At 42.5% G+C, this 19768-nt stretch overlaps 1 protein-coding gene across 1 annotated transcript in view; it reads right to left on the bottom strand.

The window, feature by feature from the left end:
• The window catches only part of UGT8 (UDP glycosyltransferase 8), a 140413-nt gene that overhangs the window by 33861 nt on the left and 86784 nt on the right, over nucleotides 1-19768 (bottom strand). The window contains exons 3-4 of the mRNA XM_077278683.1: nucleotides 4636-4778; nucleotides 3598-3674 (exon numbers count right to left, since the gene is read on the bottom strand). Of these exons, the coding sequence (XP_077134798.1) occupies nucleotides 3598-3674; nucleotides 4636-4778 (220 nt within the window). The remainder of the gene's footprint in view (nucleotides 1-3597; nucleotides 3675-4635; nucleotides 4779-19768) is intronic.

Consider the following 19768-nt stretch of genomic DNA (forward strand, 5'->3'; position numbering starts at 1 on the left):
CTGCGTACTGACATTTTAATTTTAATAAAATCATTGATTTCACTGCTTCAGATCTAGCAGTTCTCTGAATGCTTCATTCTGTGTAATTGCAGCCAAATCACTGATTGAAAGCTTTCTGCTAATGTACAGTGTACACAGAAGGCTGCCAATCAGTGGTGGGGTGGGCTTATAATGAACTCATGAATATGTTTGACTATATGTTTACTAGTCCTTTAGTGATAATCTCCTGCTGAGAAAACAGTGATTTTTTACAAACTGCATCAAGCTTTTCCAGTAAGTGACACTTAGCTACAAGCAGGGTCTCTGCCTCCACATTTTGCAGCATTTAGATTAAATGGCAAAAACCTGGTGACAGATTCCCTTTCATTGCCCTGGGCATGATAGAGCACTTAACCAGCCTCTGTCGTTTCCCCATCCAGCACCAAACTCTTTAGCTTGACTGATAGTTCATTGCTTTTGTTCAATTGCTTGGTGACTGACATCACACAATCAAGCTAAATAAGCCGGGACTGGTTGAGGAAACAATCTCAAGAGGAAGAGGCTTCAAGGTGCTCTGTCATGCCCAGAATAATTAATGCCCCTTTAGAATATAGATAAAATATATAAAGGTGCTGATGGATTTACATGAAATAAACATACTCGTATATGAGGTTGGTTTGGAGAGTTAATCTTAGTAACAGATTCCCTATAAAACTACACCCAAATGACATTTGTAGAAGTTACACTTCACAAACACATTCTCAAGTGTATTCATAATATGTCTTATTTATTCATATATTCCATCAAAAGACACTAAAGACTTTTTTTCTCAGATATGAATGGGCCTGAGGGCTATGCGGGCCATGGAAATGTGTAATGGGACTATGGGGGCCATTAAACTAGAGGCTGTGGGGGCTGTGAGAGGCATCATACTATGTGGGAGGATCATACTGTGTGAGGAGGTTGTGGGGTTATGATACTGAATGGGAGACTGTGAGGGCTGTCATATTATGTGGGGGTATCATTTTGTACATTTGGTTGTGGGAGCATCATACTGTGGAGGGTGACTGGGGATATCATTCTCTAAGGATGCTATAATGTGTGTGGGTCGGTGTTTGTCATCAAACTGCACTGTCACTGTGGCAGCATTATAGTATGGGTGCATCATATAGTGTATGGAGTCACTATGGGTGCAGCATACTGTGTTGAGTGTTATTGCGAGGGCATCATAATGTGTGTATTGATACTGATGGGAGATCATACTGTGTGGGGGAAATGTAAGTAATTCATACTGTGAGGCATGATCTAGACCGGGTTTTGAGTCCTGTTTTCCTTTTCCCGGTCTGATCATGTCAGGGGTTAACTTTTCTCAGCCTCAGTCTGGTTTCAGGTTTTGCTGTTTATCTCTGTGGCATCCTGCAGGTGGTGTCAGTTATAGTTCTGCCTACGGCGTGTGTAGCTGACTCTGGTATATCCCGATTTGTCCTGCTGCTTTAGCTGCCTGAACCCGTGTCTCTGTTTTCCCCTCTTCAAGTTTTGACTCAGTGTTTCCCTTTAGTGTGCAGATCACCCTGGTTTTGACTTGGCTTGTATCCTGACCTGTTTTTGTCTTCTGTCTTTGGCTTATCCGCTCCTGACTGTTACTGACCTCTTATCTTGTCTCTGACTCTGTGTTTTGTGTTTTCCTTTGGTACTGTGCTACTGACTATATAGAACCAGCTTGTTTGGCTATTCTGCTGCCATCTGTGGTAGCCTCACGGCTGCACTGCAGGTCAGCTCTGTTTAGATGCAGGACCTGCTTCCTCTCTACTGCCATCTAGTAAAGCCTGCACCTACCTGTATTGCAGCAGCATAACACTGTGTTGGGGTTTGTGCTGGGACATCATTATAATGAGTTGTGGGTAACTGTGGGGACACTAGGAATTCACTATGGGGGAGGCAATTTTTGGGTCAATATACTCTAAGAAGGCCATGAAAGGTGCATTGTTGAGGATGAAAACACTAAGGGACTTTAAATGGGGCACAACTATTTTGTACATGCCATAATACTTGTCCTATGTGCCGTGCTCATGCCCACTCTTCCAAAATATTTTTTGGGGGAGGTTGCAATTAGGACTATGTGGTCCCATGTATGTCCTTAGTGCAAAGATTTAAATTTTTTAGTTAATAACTGTGATACCACATTGTATGTTAGGCTTTTAGTTTGCACATGGTCAGACAATGGCAGTCCTGCTGGAATTTGACTTGATAAGTAAGCCAACTTACGGTACTCATTTTCTTGGCTTCTCAATAAGTGGATTTGTTTAATTAGAGTACTGGATAGAATGCATTTTTATGGTTCTTTTGTCCAATCTTTGAAAATATTGTAGATAGATGACTAGTGATGAATGAGTCAATTTTTTGGGGAGTTGACAAAACCTATTTTACTTTGCAATATGATTCACCTGAATTTAGCAAACTGTTGGTAATTTTTAACAATTTGTTTTAGGGCCTTGGAAGTAGCAGAAAAATAAACATAGTGCTCATCTCTCCTCAGCCCTCACCTAACCTGCTGAGCAGCATCGCCGGGCTAATTTGCTCCACCATTCTCATGCCAGCTACTCCACAAGATTCACTGTGTAGGCCTCAAGACATCCAATACATCACAGCTCTTTCTGGCTACCGTAACCACCCAACACGCTGACTATGCCTAATGATGTCACTGACTACGCTCATACAACGTCATGATATCCTATGGCCTTGGCAGTACATTCTGAGTCTTAGTCAAACTCTGCTTACTAAAACCTAACAACCTGAACATTCTCTCTATCAGATTAAAGGTATATCAAAATTCTATTTAAATCGAACAAGTCATCAGGATTTTGCTAAGTAAACTACAAGCATTGTCAGGTTGGTGGTTTAAAGAAATCCATCTTGTGGTTGTTGTTTAATCTGTGCTTGCAGTGCTCCAGGGCGTGCCAGTGGGTTAGTCTTTTTTTCATGCCCTGGATTCATCATCATTATCATTCTGGGCTTAAATGACAGGTCACTGAACCATCAGTGACCTGCCTTCTATTTTAAATACTGTGTCTGCACATTTAATATTTTGATCTTCAAAAAATATATTTTTCTTCAACAAAATGGCGCCGGCGGTGGTGCATGCTCAGTGGCATCTATCGGTAAGCAATGATCTCAATCTGTGCATGCGCCTCCCACTGTGTTCCAGAGAAAGAAGAAGGATATCATTGCAGCCGGACATAGCAAAGCTCCCGCACTGGCACCATTTGAGAAAGCAACATTTTTTTTAATGAAGCCCAGAATATTAAATGCGCAGGCATAGTATTTAAAATAGGAGGCTGGTCACTGTCAGTGACCTGTCAATTAAGCCCAGAATGATGATGATGAGGCCAGAGCATGAAAAGAAGACCTGCCCACAGGTATGCCTCAGAGCATGAGCATCTCATTAACTTAAAACTTACAGGATAAACAACAACCGCAAGATGAATTTGTTCCAACCAGGCATCATTTTAATCAGTGCAACTGTGCCAACCTTACAATGCCTGTAGTTTACTTAGCAAAATCCTGATGATAGGCTTGCTTTAAGCTTGCTATGGAAAAAATAAAATAACATTTCCTCACCAAGTAAGTCATTCTGAGGTAGCCATTCCACCAGTTTTGTGTTGTTACCTAAATTCCTGGGCTTTGGTCCAGAAAATCTGAATAAACAAAATAATATTAACAACAGGATTGATAAAAAAAACTGCAACTAGAGATAGAATTGTCATTGCAGAATAAATATAATGTATTATTTATCACTGTGAAATATTTCTCTTCTCAATAGTATAGAATGCTAAAACATTATTGTAGGTTAAACGGCCAATGCCGCACTTTTACCTTACATTATTGATTTCAAAAGAGCAAATATAAGCTAACTACTCACAAAAAGCAATCAATGTGATTCCAGGGACATAAAACAGTCAGCCGACACTATAATTAACAATAAAACTGGACTTTGCACAAACACTAAGGCTGCCGTCACACTAGCAGTATTTGGTCAGTATTTTACATCAGTATTTGTAAGCCAAAACCAGGAGTGGGTGATAAATGCAGAAGTTGTGCATATGTTTCTATGATACTTTTCCTCTAATTGTTCCACTCCTGGTTTTGGCTTACAAATACTGATGTAAAATACTGACCAAATACTGCTAATGTGACGGCAGTATAAATCTTCCCATTTGCATGGGGAAATAATGACCAAATGGTCTTATTGTTTGCTATGGCCAAAACTGATACTTATGTTATAGCTAGTGATGAGTGAGTGTGCTCATCACTCGAGTTTTCTGAGCATGCTCGGGTGTTCTCTGAGTATTTGGGGCATGCTCGTAGATTATGTTTGTGTTGCAGCAGCTGCATGATTTGTGGCTGCTAGACAGCCAGAATACATGTGGGGATTCCCTAACAAACAGGCAATTTCTACATGTGTTCAGATTGTCGAACAACCGCAAGTCATGCAGCTGCGGCGACACAAACATAATCTACGGGCATGCCCAAAATACTTGGAGAACACTCGAGCATGCTCGGAATACCTGAGTAACAAGCACACTCGTTCATCACTAGTTATAGCATATTTTATCCATTAGTCTTAATAGGTGGTGACATAGTCACATCTTATCTTACCTCCAAAGGACTTTCTGACGCAGTTTGGCAAGAGCTCCTGCTAGTTTCTCAGCTATATCTTCAGATAAGTATTTTACTCCAGCCCCAAATGAGACCAGTACAAAGCCATGTTCATCCACACTATCCATCCAGGTCTCAAAGTCCTTATGTAAAAAAAGAAACACCAAAATTATAAAAAATACTAATAACTAAGTATCTTACAGTAAGGGCTCGCTCACACGAGCGTATCACATGGTCAAATTCTGTCCCATGATCCAATGTTATACTATGTGAGTAGCACTTGTATATACTGCTGTAAAGTACAGCAAATCTATTTATTACTGGATAGCTCTGGTGTTTCTGCTATAAACATTAATTGAGGCAACTGTGCTATTTCTGGAATTAACTGATACATTAGTTTTTCTTAATCACTTATATAGCGCTATTCCACAACGCTTTTACAGACTGTATCATCACTGTCCCCATTGGGGCTCACAGTCTAGATTCCCTATCAATATGTCTTTGGAGTGTGGGAGGAAACCAGAGTACTCAGAGGAATCCTACAAAAACACGGGGAGAACATAGAAAGAAAAAAGAATGAACCAGCTCACCCACAGCGGCATACAGCTTGCTGAATCACGGAACTCGTGCGGTCACACGTGTAGTGCTGATGAGAAAAAGGAGGTGTATTCCAGCTTCTCTGAATCCAATAATTTATTAGAATTTGCTTCTCAAAAAAAACAAGACAATGGCAAAGTTCACATGGCAAGATATGGATACGTGTTTCAAACGCTTGTGGCGTTCTTTATCGAACTACGATAGTTTGATAAAGGACACCTCGATTGTTTGACACACGTAACTATGTAAATGATCTGCTACTCTGTAATGTCTGATATTATCCGTACATGTCCCCTCTGAATTATAATGTGGTGCAGAGTATGTTGGTGCTATTCAAAGATTATTATTTTTTTATATTTAAAAATATTTCTCAACCTTTTCCAATATTTTTCACTTCTTGCTCACTAGGCTTGCTAACTAATTTACTTGTAAACAAAGTAGTAGTATAGAAAAACAGTCCTTGAAAGAAGGATTTCAACACTAGGGTTTAGCGGCCCCATGGAAGTCTGGACTTTGGTACCTGACCCAAACTTTATTGCAGAGTTCGGTTTGGGTACCAGAACTGTACTCAAACTTGAACCAGAACCCGAACAACATTGAAAACAATGAGGACCCAAACTTTTGAGCTGGAAAATTCTCTCTCTCTGCAATGGACTTCCCCCGGAACTCCGGACTTTGTAATGGACTTCCAGGAGAAGTCCATGTTCAGCGTTTGGCACCGAAATGTCTGAAATGAACCCCGAACTTTTAAGTTCGGATTCGCTCATCTTTATTTAAGACCTATAAGCAAATAATTTTTCTCTATCTTTTATTACTCATTACTATTTGTTTAATTCTATAATGGATAGTAGGATTGGAGGCTCCCTTGAGTTTACAGTCTGCTGTACAGTATTGTGGAGACAGGAAAGGGGGATCGGCGGGTGATCCCCAGTCCACTATCCGAAACCGCATGGATGAGGAGTCATCCCACCGCATGCCCGCTGTCCTTTTACCGTGGGCATAATGCTACACAGACAACAGAGGGTGAGGTTAAAACAATGTGGCAATACCTTATTGAACCATAAAACAGACAGATACCACATAGAAGAGCCCTAGCAAAATACCCAAAGATGGTGCACATTACAGAGTCTCATCCTTCCGCTGACTCACTGGGATAATAGCAGCTGTTACTTCAGATCTTCCAGGGCCAATTACCCCACCAGTGGCATGCACAAAATGGAGTTAAGGACAAGTGTAGGAAGATGACAGTCCATTTAGGTACAAGGGCCAGTTGACCAGAGGGTCACAATCTGGCTTCATCTTCCAGGGCCGACTATCCCATCTGTGGCAAGCACAGAGAGAAGATAATGACAAGCTTAGGAAGATACTGCCCATTCAGGTACAAGGCCAATTGACTGGAGGGTCACAACCTGGTGTCTCAAAACATCTCCATGGTACCAGGTTACCGGATGGTCCTAAACTGGTTTCCCCAAATGTATCCATAGGTTTCAGGTGACCGGATGGTCCAAACCTGCTTTTTACAAACATATCCCTGGTTCAGCAATGGTCAATGGAGCAGATCTGCATTCTTCCAGCTGGGGCCTAGGTCCCCTAAGCCAGCATCCTACAGAATGATAAGTTTGTGTCTTTCCCTAGACCTCACATTTTTAAACAAACATATCATGATCCATTTAGTGAAAAGTGTTACTTTTTAGTGCAAAACCAGGAGAAAGGCAAAAAGAAAGAGTATTTTTTTATTTTGCACAAAATTCATTAACCACTTGAGCCATTTTGATCAATGTGGCAAAAAATAACATTAGTGAATACCACAAGAGAATCAACAGAAAAGCGACTAAACAAAAACAAATGAATAAGACCAATAAATTTTACAAACATTAGCTGGTTCCTTTAGAAGTATAAAAATCAATTGTACATACGGTACTTACAGTCATGGCTGAAAGTGTTGGCACCCTTGAAATTGTTCCAGAGAATTAAGTATTTCTCCCAGCTATCATTGACAGCAGACACAGACTGATGGGAGAAGTAGTATCTCATCAGCCAGAACCTGCTGACCTGACATCTGACAGTGTGACTCCGCAGGATCCTGACAGCAATAACGATCTGAAGGCGGTAACGTTACCACCAATCAGAAGCACTCCGCCGGCTTTTGTGCTGTGTATGTTTGACTATATTTGGTGGTTAAATCGACAATTGAATCTGCAAATATTGCAAATTCGGCAATTATGAGCCAGACTGTTGTGAATTGGATTTTTTTTCTCCCTCTTGTGGTCACTAGCGACATGACACTTTGAGTTTCTTTCCTCAGCTTGGTACCCACCTGGCTCGTTAGTCCAGGGGTGTTGCTATTTAAGCTTCCTGGATTTTCAGTCTGGTGCCTGGCATCGTTGTAATCAGTTCCTTTCTGTTTGCTCCTGTCTGCTGGTCCTGGTTCTTGCAAAATAAGCTAAGTCCTGCTTCCTTATTTTTTGGTTATTTGCATTGCTCTTATTTTTGTCCAGCTTGTACTAAATGTGATTCCTGATTTTGCTGGAAGCTCTAGGGGGCTGATATTCTCCCCCCGGGCCATTAGACGGTTCGGGGGTTCTTGAATATTCAGCGTGGAAATTTTGATAGGGTTTTTGCTGACCGTATAAGTCATCTTCCTATATTCTGCTATTAGTCAGTGGGCCTCTCTTTGCTAAAAACCTAGTTCATTCTTACGTTTGTCTTTTCTTCTTACCTCACCGTTATTATTTGTTGGGGGCTTGTATCCAACTTTTGGGGTCTTTTCTCTGGAGGCAAGAAAGGTCTATCTTTTCCCTTCTAGGGTTAGTTAGTTCTCCGGCTGGCGCGAGACGTCTAGAACCAACGTAGGTACGTTCCCCGGCTGCTGCTATTTGTGGTGCTAGAATCAGGTATACGGTCAGCCTAGTTACCACTGCCCTATGAGCTGGTTTTTGTGTTTGCAGACTTGGTAATAACTTCTGAGACCCTCTGCCATTGGGGTCATAACAGTATGCCAGGCCGAAGGTGAATGTTTAATGCATTGCAGAAGTGGGATAATAAGAAAGGAAATTCTGAGTTTTTTTTTTTTTTTTCTCTTTCTTCCTCCCCTTTACCTCTGAGTGGCTTGAGCTTGCTGCAGACATGAATGTCCAGACTTTGATTACTAGTGTGGATCAACTTGCTGCTCGTGTGCAGGGCATTCAAGATTTTGTTACCAGTAGTCCTATGTCTGAACCTAAAATACCTATTCATGAACTGTTCTCTGGAGACCGATTTAAGTTTAGGAATTTCAGGAATAATTGTAAATTGTTTCTATCTCTGAGACCCCGTTCGTCTGGAGACTCAGCTCAGCAAGTTAAAATTGTTATCTCTTTCTTGCGGGGCGACCCTCAGGATTGGGCCTTCTCGTTAGCGCCAGGAGATCCGGCATTGGCAAATATTGATGCGTTTTTTCTGGCGCTCGGGTTGCTTTACGAGGAACCCAATCTTGAAATTCAGGCAGAAAAAGCCTTGCTGGCTATCTCTCAGGGCCAGGATGAAGCTGAAGTGTATTGCCAAAAATTTCGGAAATGGTCCGTGCTTACTCAGTGGAATGAGTGTGCTCTGGCCGCAAATTTCAGAAATGGCCTTTCTGAAGCCATTAAGAATGTGATGGTGGGTTTCTCCATTCCTACAAGTCTGAATGATTCCATGGCGCTGGCTATTCAAATTGACCGGCGTTTGCGGAAGCGCAAAGCCGCTAATCCTCTGGTGGTGTTGTCTGAACAAACACCTGATTTAATGCAATGTGGTAGAATTCAGACTAGAAATGAACGGAAAAATCATAGACGTCAGAATGGGTTGTGTTTTTACTGTGGTGATTCTACACATGTTATATCAGCATGCTCTAAACGCCTAACAAGGGTTGTTAGTCCTGTCGCCATTGGTAATTTGCAACCTAAATTTATTTTGTCTGTGACTTTAATTTGCTCATTGTCTTCCTACCCTGTTATGGCGTTTGTGGATTCAGGTGCTGCCCTGAGTCTTATGGATCTGTAATTTGCCAAGCGCTGTGGTTTTGTTCTTGAGCCGTTGGTAAATCCTATCCCTCTTAGAGGTATTGATGCTACGCCATTGGCGGAAAATAAGCCGCAGTTTTGGACACAGGTAACCATGTGCATGACTCCTGAACATCGGGAGGTGATTCGTTTTCTTGTTCTGCATAAAATGCATGATTTGGTCGTTTTGGGTCTGCCATGGTTACAGACCCATAATCCAGTCTTGGATTGGAAGGCAATGTCTGTGTCAAGTTGGGGCTGTCAGGGAATTCATGGTGATTCCCCGCCGGTGTCTATTGCTTCCTCTACTCCTTCGGAAGTTCCTGAGTATTTGTCTGATTATCAGGATGTATTCAGCGAGTCCAGGTCCAGTGCTCTTCCTCCTCATAGGGACTGTGACTGCGCTATAGATTTGATTCCAGGTAGTAAATTTCCTAAGGGAAGATTATTTAATCTGTCTGTACCTGAGCATACCGCAATGCGTTCGTATATCAAGGAGTCTCTGGAGAAGGGGCATATCCGTCCATCCTCTTCCCCTCTTGGTGCGGGATTCTTTTTTGTGGCCAAGAAGGACGGATCTTTGAGACCTTGTATAGACTATCGGCTTCTGAATAAAATCACTGTTAAATTTCAGTATCCTTTGCCTCTGTTGTCGGAATTGTTTGCCCGGATTAAGGGTGCCAAGTGGTTCACCAAGATAGATCTTCGTGGTGCGTACAACCTTGTGCGCATTAAGCAAGGAGATGAATGGAAAACTGCATTTAATACGCCCGAAGGTCATTTTGAGTACTTGGTGATGCCTTTTGGGCTCTCTAATGCTCCTTCAGTGTTTCAGTCCTTTATGCATGATGTCTTCCGGAAGTATCTGGATAAATTTATGATTGTTTATCTGGATGATATTCTGGTTTTTTCTGATGATTGGGACTCCCATGTAAAGCAGGTCAGGATGGTGTTTCAGGTTTTGCGTGAGAATGCTTTGTTTGTTAAGGGCTCAAAGTGTCTCTTTGGAGTACAGAAGGTTCCCTTTTTGGGTTTTATTTTTTCCCCTTCTGCGGTGGAGATGGACCCAGTCAAGGTCCGAGCTATTCATGATTGGACTCAACCCACGTCAGTTAAGAGTCTTCAGAAGTTCTTGGGTTTTGCTAACTTCTACCGTCGTTTTATCGCTAACTTTTCTAGCGTTGTTAAACCTTTGACGGATATGACCAAGAAAGGTTCTGATGTTGCTAACTGGGCTCCTGCAGCCGTGGAAGCTTTCCAAGAGCTGAAGCGCCGGTTTACTTCGGCGCCTGTTTTGTGCCAGCCTGATGTCTCACTTCCCTTTCAGGTTGAAGTGGATGCTTCTGAGATCGGAGCAGGGGCCGTTTTGTTGCAGAGAGGCCCTGGTTGCTCTGTAATGAGACCATGTGCTTTTTTTTCTAGGAAGTTTTCGCCTGCTGAGCGGAATTATGATGTTGGCAATCGGGAGTTGTTGGCCATGAAGTGGGCATTTGAGGAGTGGCGTCATTGGCTCGAGGGTGCTAAGCATCGTGTGGTGGTCTTGACTGATCACAAAAATTTGATGTATCTCGAGTCTGCTAAACGCCTGAATCCTAGACAGGCCCGTTGGTCATTGTTTTTCTCCCGTTTTGACTTTGTGGTCTCGTATTTACCAGGTTCAAAGAATGTGAAGGCTGATGCTCTTTCAAGGAGCTTTGTGCCTGACTCTCCTGGAGTCTCAGAGCCAGCTGGTATTCTTAAAGAGGGAGTAATCTTGTCAGCCATTTCTCCGGATTTGCGACGTGTGTTGCAGAGATTTCAGGCTGGTAGACCTGACTCTTGTCCACCTGACAGACTGTTTGTTCCTGATAAATGGACCAGCAGAGTCATTTCCGAGGTTCATTCCTCGGTGTTGGCAGGGCATCCGGGGATTTTTGGCACCAGAGATTTGGTGGCTAGGTCCTTTTGGTGGCCTTCCTTGTCACGGGATGTGCGGTCATTTGTGCAGTCCTGTGGGACTTGTGCTCGAGCTAAGCCTTGCTGTTCTCGTGCCAGCGGGTTGCTCTTGCCCTTGCCTGTCCCGAAGAGGCCTTGGACACACATTTCCATGGATTTCATTTCGGATCTTCCGGTGTCTCAGGGTATGTCTGTCATCTGGGTGGTATGTGATCACTTTTCCAAGATGGTCCATTTGGTGTCTTTGCCTAAGCTGCCTTCCTCTTCCGATCTGGTTCCTTTATTCTTTCAGAATGTGGTTCGTTTGCACGGCATTCCTGAGAATATCGTGTCTGACAGAGGATCCCAGTTTGTTTCCAGATTCTGGCGATCCTTTTGTGCTAAGATGGGCATTGATTTGTCGTTTTCGTCTGCCTTTCATCCTCAGACAAATGGCCAAATGGAGCGAACAAATCAGACACTGGAGGCTTATTTGAGGTGTTTTGTTTCTGCAGATCAGGATGTTTGGGTGACCTTCTTGCCATTGGCTGAGTTTGCCCTTAATAATCGGGCTAGTTCCGCTACTTTGGTTTCGCCATTTTTCTGCAACTCTGGTTTTCATCCTCGTTTTTCCTCGGGACATGTTGAGCCCTCTGACTGTCCTGGGGTAGATTCTGTGGTGGATAGGTTGCAGCAGATCTGGAATCATGTGGTGGACAACTTAAAGTTGTCACAGGAGAAGGCTCAGCGTTTTGCCAACCGCCGCCGCGGTGTGGGTCCCCGACTTCGTGTTGGGGATTTGGTGTGGCTGTCTTCTCGGTTTGTTCCTATGAAGGTATCCTCTCCTAAATTTAAGACTCGCTTCATCGGTCCTTATAAGATTTTGGAAATCCTTAATCCAGTGTCCTTTCGCTTGGATCTTCCGGTGTCGTTTGCCATTCACAACGTGTTCCATAGGTCTTTGTTGCGGCGCTACGTTGTGCCTGTGGTTCCTTCTGTTGAGCCTCCTGCTCCGGTGTTGGTTGAGGGCGAGTTGGAGTACGTGGTGGAGAAGATCTTGGATTCTCGTCTCTCCAGACGGAGGCTTCAGTATCTGGTCAAGTGGAAGGGCTATGGTCAGGAGGATAATTCCTGGGTGGTCGCCTCTGATGTTCATGCGGCCGATTTGGTTCGTGCCTTTCACGCTGCTCATCCTGATCGTCCTGGTGGTCTTGGTGAGGGTTCGGTGACCCCTCCTTAAAGGGGGGGTACTGTTGTGAATTGGATTTTTTGGCTCCCTCTTGTGGTCACTAGCGACATGACACTTTGAGTTTCTTTCCTCAGCTTGGTACCCACCTGGCTCGTTAGTCCAGGGGTGTTGCTATTTAAGCTTCCTGGATTTTCAGTCTGGTGCCTGGCATCGTTGTAATCAGTTCCTTTCTGTTTGCTCCTGTCTGCTGGTCCTGGTTCTTGCAAAATAAGCTAAGTCCTGCTTCCTTATTTTTTGGTTATTTGCATTGCTCTTATTTTTGTCCAGCTTGTACTAAATGTGATTCCTGATTTTGCTGGAAGCTCTAGGGGGCTGATATTCTCCCCCCGGGCCATTAGACGGTTCGGGGGTTCTTGAATATTCAGCGTGGAAATTTTGATAGGGTTTTTGCTGACCGTATAAGTCATCTTCCTATATTCTGCTATTAGTCAGTGGGCCTCTCTTTGCTAAAAACCTAGTTCATTCTTACGTTTGTCTTTTCTTCTTACCTCACCGTTATTATTTGTTGGGGGCTTGTATCCAACTTTTGGGGTCTTTTCTCTGGAGGCAAGAAAGGTCTATCTTTTCCCTTCTAGGGTTAGTTAGTTCTCCGGCTGGCGCGAGACGTCTAGAACCAACGTAGGTACGTTCCCCGGCTGCTGCTATTTGTGGTGCTAGGATCAGGTATACGGTCAGCCTAGTTACCACTGCCCTATGAGCTGGTTTTTGTGTTTGCAGACTTGGTAATAACTTCTGAGACCCTCTGCCATTGGGGTCATAACACCAGACTGAATATTGAAATACTTGCTCATCTCTAGTCCTGACAAGGAAACTGAACCAATACATGTTGATATTCCTGAATGGGCGGATCCCCACAACCACACGGACTGTGCTGTATGTTATGCTTTGTTTTTCTGTTTTTCCTTAGACCAGGAAGGCCTTGTTTATTTTTGTTAACTCTGCACTGGCTTAGCACTCCTATTAAATCAGTCTGAGACTTAAAGAAACAGTGTTCCTGTGTCTACCTCTGTGTGCAGCCAATTGAGCCGATCTACCACAATATTTCTATATATGGATATATATACCTACATTTGTGCATACAAATAGTAACATATATACATATCTACATCTATCTATAACATAAATTTATTATGTACAGTACAGACCAAAAGTTTGGACACACCTTCTCATTTAAAGATTTTTCTGTATTTTCATGACTATGAAAATTGTAAATTCACACTGAAGGCATCAAAACTATGAATTAACACATTTGGAATTATATACTTAACAAAAAAGTGTGAAACAACTGAAAATATATCTTATATTCTAGGTTTTTCAAAGTAGCCACCTTTTGCTTTGACGACTGCTTTGCACACTCTTGGCATTCTCTTGATGAGCTCCAAGAGGTAGTCACCAGAAATGGTCTTCCAACAATCTTGAAGGAGTTCCCAGAAATGCTTAGCTCTTGTTGGCCCTTTTGCCTTCACTCTGCGGTCCAGCTCACCCCAAACCATCTCGATTGGGTTCTGGTCTGGTGACCACCCCATCACTCTCCTTCTTGGTCAAATAGCCCTTACACAGCCTGGAGGTGTGTTTGGGGTCATTGTCATGTTGAAAAATAAATGATGGTCTAACTAAACGCAAACCGGATGGAATAGCATGCCGCTGCAAGATGCTGTGGTAGCCATGCTGGTTCAGTATACCCTCAAATTTTGAATACATCCCCAACAGTGTCACCAACAAAGCACCCCCACACCATCACACCTCCTCCTCCATGCTTCACGGTGGGAACCAGGCATGTAGAGTCCATCTGTTCACCTTTTCTGCGTCGCACAAAGACACGGTGGTTGGAACCAAATATCTCAAATTTGGACTCATCAGAACAAAGCACAGATTTCCATTGGTCTCATGTCCATTCCTTGTGTTCTTTAGCCCAAACAAGTCTCTTCTTCTTGTTGCCTGTCCTTAGCAGTGGTTTCCTAGCAGCTATTTTACCATGAAGGCCTGCTGCACAATGCCTCCTCTTAACAGTTGTTGTAGAGATGTGTCTGCTGGTAGAACTCTGTGTGGCATTGACCTGGTCTCTAATCTAAGCTGCTGTTAACCTGCGATTTCTGAGGCTGGTGACTCGTATAAACTTATCCTCAGAAGCAGAGGTGACTCTTGGTCTTCCTTTCCTGGTGCGGTCCTCATGTGAGCCAGTTTCTTTGTAGCGCTTGATGGTTTTTGCATCTGCACTTGGGGACACTTTCAAAGTTTTCCCAATTTTTCATACTGACTGACCTTCATTTCTTAAAGTAATGATGGCCACTCGTTTTTCTTTACTTAGCTGCTTTTTTCTTGTCATAATACAAATTCTAACAGTCTATTCAGGAGGACTATCAGCTGTGTATCCACCAGACTTCTGCTCAACACAACTGATGGTCCCAACCCCATTTATAAGGCAAGAAATCCCACTTATTAAACCTGACAGGGCATACCTGTGAAGTGAAAACCATTCCCAGTGACTACCTCTTGAAGCTCATCAAGAGAATGCCAAGAGTGTGCAAAGCAGTCATCAAAGCAAAAGGTGTCTACTTTAAAGAACCTAGAATATAAGACATATTTCCAGTTGTTTCACACTTTTTTGTTAAGCATATAATTCCACATGTCTTAATTCATAGTTTTGATGTCTTCAGCGTGAATTTACAATTTTCATAGTCATGAAAATACAGAGAAATCTTTTAAATGAGAAGGTGTGTCCAAACTTTTGGTCTGTACTATATGTATATATATATATATATATATACACTCACTGGCCACTTTATTAGGTACACCTGTCCAACTTCTTGTTAACACTTAATTTCTAATCAGCCAATCACATGGCGGCAACTCAGTGCATTTAGGCATGTAGACATGGTCAAGACAATCTCCTGCAGTTCAAACCGAGCATCAGTATGGGGAAGAAAGGTGATTTGAGTGCCTTTGAACGTGGCATGGTTGTTGGTGCCAGAAGGGCTGGTCTGAGTATTTCAGAAACTGCTGATCTACTGGGATTTTCACGCACAACCATCTCTAGGGTTTACAGAGAATGGTCCGAAAAAGAAAAAAAATCCAGTGAGCGGCAGTTCTTGTTGATGCCAGAGGTCAGAGGAGAATGGGCAGACTGGTTCAAGCTGATAGAAAGGCAACAGTGACTCAAATCGCCACCCGTTACAACCAAGGTAGGCCTAAGAGCATCTCTGAATGCACAGTGCGTCGAACTTTGAGGCAGATGGGCTACAGCAGCAGAAGACCACACCGGGTACCACTCCTTTCAGCTAAGAACAGGAAACTGAGGCTACAATTTGTACAAGCTCATCGAAATTGGACAGTAGAAGATTGGAAAAACGTTGCTTGGTCTGATGAGTCTCGATTTCTGCTGCGACATTCGGATGGTAGGGTCAGAATTTGGCGTAAACAACATGAAAGCATGGATCCATCCTGCCTTGTATGGAGCATCTTTGGGATGTGCAGCCGACAAATCTGCGGCCACTGTGTGATGCCATCATGTCAATATGGACCAAAATCTCTGAGGAATGCTTCCAGCACCTTGTTGAATCTATGCCACGAAGAATTGAGGCAGTTCTGAAGGCAAAAGGGGTCCAACCCGTTACTAGCATGGTGTACCTAATAAAGTGGCCGGTGAGTGTATATATGTATATGTATATATATATATATATATATATATATATATATATATATATAATTGTGCTCAGAAGTTTACATACCCCTGCAGATTGTGAGTCATGGGGAAAGCAAAAGAATTGTCAATGTATCTACAGTAAAAGGTAGTTGAACTGTATAGAACAGGAAAGGGATACAAAAAGATATCGAAGGAATTGATGATGCCAGTCAGCAGCAGTCAAACTGTGATTAACAAATGGAAAATCAGGGGCTCTGTAAAATCAAAACCAGGTAGACAAACAAAAATATCATCCACAACTGCCTAGAAAATTGTTTGAGATGCAAAGAGAAAACCACAAATAACGTCAGCTGAAATACAGGACTCTCTGAAAACTAGCGATGTGGCTGTTTCTTGATGCACAATAAGGAGGCACATGAAGCTGCACGGGCTGCATGGTCGAGTAGCCAGAAGAAAGCCATTGCTGCACAAATGCCACAAAGTATCTCATCAACAAGATGCAAAACAGCACAGAGACAAGCCACAAAACTTCTGGAACAAGGTAATTTGGAGTGAGGAGACCAAAATTTAACTTTTTAACCACAACCATAAACGTTACATTTGGAGAAACGTCAACAATACCTATGATTAAAGGAACACCATGCCTACTTTAAAGCATGGAGGTGGATCAATGATGTTTTGGGGATGTGTGAGCTACAAAGGCACAGGAAACTTGGTCAAAGTTGAAGGAATGATGAATACAGCAAGTTATCAGCAAATATTGTAGGCAAATTTAACTCATAAGCCCAGAAGCTGTGAATGGGATGTACTTGGACGTTCCAACATGACAACGATCCAAAACACAAGGCAAAATCGACCAGTCATTGGATACAGCAGAACAAAGTGAAGGTTCTGGAGTGGCAATCTCTGTCTCCTGACCTCAATATCATTGATCCACTCTGAGGAGATCTCAAGCGCACAGGTCATGCTGGACAGCCCAAGAATTTACAGGAACTGGAGGCTTTTTGCCAAGAAGAGTGGGCATCTTTACCATCTGAGAAAATAGAGAACCTCATCCATAACTACCACAAAAGACTTCAGGCTGTCATTCATGTTAGAGGGGGCAATACACGGTATCAAGAGATGGGGTATGTGAACTTTTGATCAGGGTTCTTTGGATGTTCTGGATTGTCATTATGATTTAAAAAGAGAAAACACAGTAGTTTGACATTAAATTGATTCATCCAACCACTAACCATGAGTGGAGAAAAAGTTTTGGTGCTACCATTCATATTCTCTGAAAAAGGGCCAAGAAAGAAAAATTCTGCCAGGGTATGTAAACTTTTGAGCACAACTTTATATATATAAATATATTTATGGTAGCATTTCATCAGATCCAGGTTCTCTTGCATTGTCCAAGTATCAAGTGACAACAACATTAGGCATAAGGAATATGGAAAGCTAGAGAAATATCAGGGCCTCCAAGGACAATTGGAGAAGATCTGGAAGGTGAAGACAACAGTGATTCCAGTGGTGATAGGAGCAATTGGAGCAGTGACCCCTAAGTTGGGAAAATGGCTACAACAGATCCCAGGAGCAACATCTGAACTGTCTGTCCAGAAAAGTGCAATGCTGGGAACAACTAATATCCTGCGCAGAACCCTCAAACTCCCAAGAAAGAGAAAAGACAAAAAAGACCACCCCCATTTGGGAGTGAGAAGGAAGTATATATATATATATATATATATATATATATATATATATATATACACTGCTCAAAAAATAAAGGGAACACTTAAACAACAAAATATAGCTCCAAGTAAATCAAACTTCTGTGAAATCAAACTGTCCACTTTGGAAGCAACACTGTTTGACAATCAATCACAGACCACATCTCGGTACCAATGCTTTCTGGCTGATGTTTTGGCCACTTTTGAATGTTGGTTGTGCTTTCACACTCGTGGTAGTATGAGACGGCCTCTACAACAAACACAAGTGGCTCAGGTAGTGCAGCTCATCCAGGATGGCACATCCATGCGAGCTGTGGCAAGGTTTGCTGTGTCTGTTAGCGTAGTGTCCAGAGGCTGGAGGCGCTACCACAGATGGGGTTGTGCTCACAGCCCAACACCATGCAGAATGCTTGGCATTTGCCACATAACACCAGGATTGGCAAATTCGCCAATGGCTCCCTGTGCTCTTCATAGATGAAAGCAGGTTAACACTGAGCACATGTGACAGACGAGACAGAGTCTGGAGATGCTGTGGAAGGTGATCTGCTGCCTGCAACATTCTTCAGCATGACTGGTTTGGCAGTGGGTCAGTAATGGTGTGGGGTGGCATTTCCTTGGAGGGCAACACAGCCCTCCATGTGCTCACCAGGAGTAGCTTGACTGCCATTAGGTATCAAGATGAGATCCTTGGTCAGACCCCTTGTGAGACCACATGCTGGTGCGGTTGGCCCTTGGTTCCTCTTAATGCAGGACAATGCCAGACCTCATGTGTCTGGAGTGTGTCAGCAGTTCCTGCAAGATGAAGGCATTGAAGCTATGTACTGGCCCACCCGTTCCCCAGACCTGAATCCAATTGATCACATCTGGGAGTAGTTGGTGGATGCTTTAGACCAGGTCTGGGAGGATATCCCTCAGGAGACCATCCACTGCCTCATCAGGAGCATGCCCAGGCATTGTAGGGAAATCATACAGGCACGTGGATGCCACACACACTACTGAGCATAATTTTCTTGTCTTGAGGCATTTCCACTGAAGTTGGATCAGCCTGTAACTTCATTTTGCACTTTGATTTTGAGCATTATTCCAACTCCAGACCTCCGTGGGATATTAGTTGTGATTTACGTTGATCATTTTTAATTTTTATTGTTCTCAACATATTCCACTATGAAATGAATGAAGATTTACAACTGGAAATTTTTATTCAGTGATATCTAGGATGTGGGATTTTAGTGTTCTCTTTATTATTTTGAACTTGTATATATACACATGTATATACACATGCAATTATTGGGCAGTTAGCATGAAACATAAAAAACACTGTGAGCGTAATACTTGAACTTAGTAGAGAAGATTTTATTTCCACAAATAAAAGCTATAAATAATTAGAAAATACATCACTTATACTAAAGGACAAATTGACAACAGTTTTTTTTATCTATTCACCCTCTGCCAAGTAAATGAGGAAGTCATGAAAGTCTCAATTGAAGAAAAGAAGAGACTTATTCATGGCACTGTGTGTTCTTTGTTTGAGTGGTCGAATTATCACTTGGCCATTCTATGCAGCCTTTAGTACTTTAATGTACAGCTGCAGTTACTGAGCCGGGCTTCAGCTGGTACCAACCAGCACAGGGTTACACTGCTAAATGTTAAATTAAACATTAAAAGAAAACCTGATCACATGGAAATATTAAATGGCCAGAAGATGACTGCACAAGTTGTTCAAGTTATTTAGGACTATGCCAATAAAAATATAACCATCATCAGTTGTGTTTTCTTTTGTTAATTGCTTAAAGGCATTCATGGAAAATGCTTTAGAAAAATCCTAGACTTAATGTTCAATTCAAAAATACAGCATAAACCACCTTGTATAATGTATTTACATCATTCTCAGTTTAAGTCTTAGATCTGAGTCCAGAGACTCTCACCTAGAAAGATCAGATCTCATACTTTGCAGTCACAAGGGGCAGCACCCTGAAACATCATGTCTGCAACTTAAGAT

The sequence above is a fragment of the Ranitomeya variabilis genome, chromosome 1 (assembly GCF_051348905.1).
Source record: "Ranitomeya variabilis isolate aRanVar5 chromosome 1, aRanVar5.hap1, whole genome shotgun sequence".
Lineage (NCBI taxonomy): Eukaryota > Metazoa > Chordata > Amphibia > Anura > Dendrobatidae > Ranitomeya > Ranitomeya variabilis.